Source organism: Chinchilla lanigera, unplaced genomic scaffold, assembly GCF_000276665.1.
Source record: "Chinchilla lanigera isolate Chin_1 unplaced genomic scaffold, ChiLan1.0 scaffold00024, whole genome shotgun sequence".
In the NCBI taxonomy this organism is placed as follows: Eukaryota; Metazoa; Chordata; class Mammalia; order Rodentia; family Chinchillidae; genus Chinchilla; species Chinchilla lanigera.
Genome location: NW_004955425.1, coordinates 23,837,902 through 23,840,692, shown reverse-complemented (window position 1 = coordinate 23,840,692; position 2,791 = coordinate 23,837,902). Strand labels below are relative to the sequence as shown.

The 2,791-nt window shown below is 53.2% G+C and overlaps 1 protein-coding gene across 1 annotated transcript; it reads left to right on the top strand.

The window, feature by feature from the left end:
• Window positions 1–58: 58 nt before the first annotated feature.
• On the top strand, window positions 59–2,791 carry LOC106148645 (transcriptional regulatory protein AlgP-like; the record flags this gene model as incomplete). The annotated part of the gene is given in 1 exon segment (XM_013514868.1): window positions 59–2,791. A coding segment is annotated over 1 exon segment (382 nt), but the record flags the coding sequence as incomplete, so codon positions are not given.

Here is a 2,791-nt window from a genome sequence, read left to right as displayed (position 1 = left end):
CACTTGGGAGGATAAGGCCGGAGAATCGTTGTGAGTTTGAGACCAGCCTGGGCTACAAAGTGAGCTCAAGGCCAGCCTGAACCGCATAGAGACCCTGTCTCAAAAAGAGAAAAAGTTTTACACAAATATTTTGACAAATCTACGCTACAAGAGTTGATCTGATTCAAACCAAATGCCCTAATAAATGACACATATAAAACTTTTATTGGCCAAAGAGCTTTAACGGATTATTGCTACTTTCTTTTAGGCTAGTTTTTTTCTACTAGGAATTATATTCAGAGAAAGACAAATGAAGAACTATATTACAGGAAAACCAACTTGTAAAAGTCTTAAACATAGTGGAGTCAATGCCTCAAATATTGATTGAGCAGCTATTAGTTGCAAGGCACTGTGGCAGTAGGCGGGTGAGTAAACTACTCTGCAGCACTCAGGCCCTGGTAGAGTTGAGTTAAACTAGAACCCACAGCTGTCTGCTAGATAGGCTCTTCCAAGAGTTGAGATACAAAGTAAGCAAATCTGAGTGAGGGGCAGTCAAAGAAGGCATCATGGTGCCTTAGAAGATGGGTATCATTTGGTTTTTGTGTTTTTAATGATGTTGGGGGTCAAACCCAGGGCCTCAGACATGCTAGACAAGTTCTCCACCACTGAGCAACATCCAACCCTGAGTGGGATTTTTTTATACTCAAGAGATTGAAGGGCGTTGGTGGGGGCCACAAACTAAAGCGAGTTGTCAAAGCCAGGGTATCAGGAAGAAGACAGTCCAATTTGGCTGGAGTGTCCAGTATACATAGGGGAGGGCCACACAACTCTGGCACGCAGCGGTGCGGGGCTCAAATGTAAGGCCGCAACAGTCGAAGCTTTGTAAGTGATGGATGACGTCGAAGGCTTTGAAGCAGAAAATGTGATTCAACCAACTCTAGCTTAGGACAGTTTTTTGGCCTTGGCCAAGCTGTCAGGCAGAGGCAGTGCGGAAGTCAAGGACGGAACTGGAGTCCCAGGTGGATGGTAAGTGGCCCTGTGGCACCAGAGGTGGGCTCAGGATTTCGTGGAAGTCGGCTTAGTGGTGTGCCTGGGTCCAATGGAACTTCAGATCACTGATTCGTGTTGTTATCTGCTTGTTTCCTCTTTGTAAGAATCTTTTTGGTTTATGTCTTGTAGTTCAGTAGCTGGAAGCCTGGCATTGGAGGCAGGCGCGCTGGATTGGGATCCCCTCTCTGCTGCTCACCAGCTGCCATCTGTTCAAGCTGCTTATCCCTCACATCACTCTGCTCCGCTGTAAAACAGGCATTTAGCAGTAGCTCCGCAGGGCGCTGCTGAGGGAACAAAGCGAGGGGATGCAAGTGACATACGCGGCTTGTATCTGGCGAACTTGTCAATGCTTAGAAAATACTGGCTATCGGTGAAGGGCGGCATGCTGAGTAGAACAGGTTTGCCCCTGCCACTGGCGGTGGCAGAATACGGACGGAGGGGAGATGTGGAACCTGGGCCTGGGGGCCAGACCCCAGGGAGAGCACTGGAGGCTTAGGGAGGAGTCGCTGGCACAGATTATTGCAGCTATACCAGGGAGATGAGCCAGGAGGGGACGGCAGAAATGGGCCCAGAGAAATAAAAATTCAGGATAGGTGGATACTTCACAAAATCGGGGCGGAAGAGATGGAAGGGTTTTACTCAACAGTAATGTATGTATGAACCTTGCTGGACCTGAAGAAGAGCCATGCTTGAAACAGTCGGGGAACTCTGATTAAGGACTTTGCATTAGAGGCCATAGGAAGTTACTTATACTCTTAACTATGAGAATCGTACTGTAACCATGACGACAATGTCTCCATTCCCTGAAATACTTCGGGATGGAGAGTCATTACCCATGCACAGGGTGGAGAGAATGTAAATAAGGCAAAAATATGAACTCTGTTCGGTCTGGGTGGAGGGGGTGCCTGTGGGTATTCATCGTACTCGCCTTTCAACTCTTGCTGGGTGCTTGCCAGTCAACATAAAAAAACGGAGAACGAAAGTGGCCTGAGAAAACTGAGAGAACCGGTCTACACCCAGAAGAGTTCTTTGGGGGAGACCATGTTCCACCTACGCAAGGCGGGATTCCAAGGAGGGGGACATTAAGCAGGACACAGGTGGCTTGGACGAGCGGCGACCTGGGAAGACCTGAGTAGGCTGACCTGTGCGCGAGGCTGCAGAGGAGGAAGCGGGCAGCAGGCACTGACCGGCCCTGCGCGCCAGAGCCTGGCTTTCGTGGGAGGCTGAGTCCGAGCCGGCAGGAGGCGGCGTCGGGCGGGGCGGTGGACGTGGGGGGGGTTCCGCCTTGGGCCAGGAGGACGGAAGGTGGCGCTGCAGGGACAAGGGAGGAGGTCACGTCTGGCTGTCAGAAGGCAAAAGTGTAAGGCCAGAGAGGGGCACATGGACGACACCTGCTGTTGGGCTGTAACTCAGGCAGAAGATGGCGGAGGTCCGGCCGTGGAGACTGAAGCCGCCTTGGCGGAACGGGCGCTGGGTGGAGCTTATCCATCAAGGATAGAGGGAACTCCTGATCCGCGTTCCCACGCCCTCCGGGACGGGCACAGCGCGCAGGCGCAGGCCGTGAGGACTCCGGCTGTAACGCGGCTTTTGGCCGTAGTCACCGGCCTCAAGGGGGCGCTCTGCCGGCCCTTCCGTGCGACTCTTCCTCGCGCACACACGCCGCCCCCGGCACGGGAGTCCGAGGCACGGCGCGGTGCGGGTCCAGCGGGGCCTGAGCTTCGCCGGGAGGCCCGCGGGGAAACGGCCGAGCCCTACAGCAGGC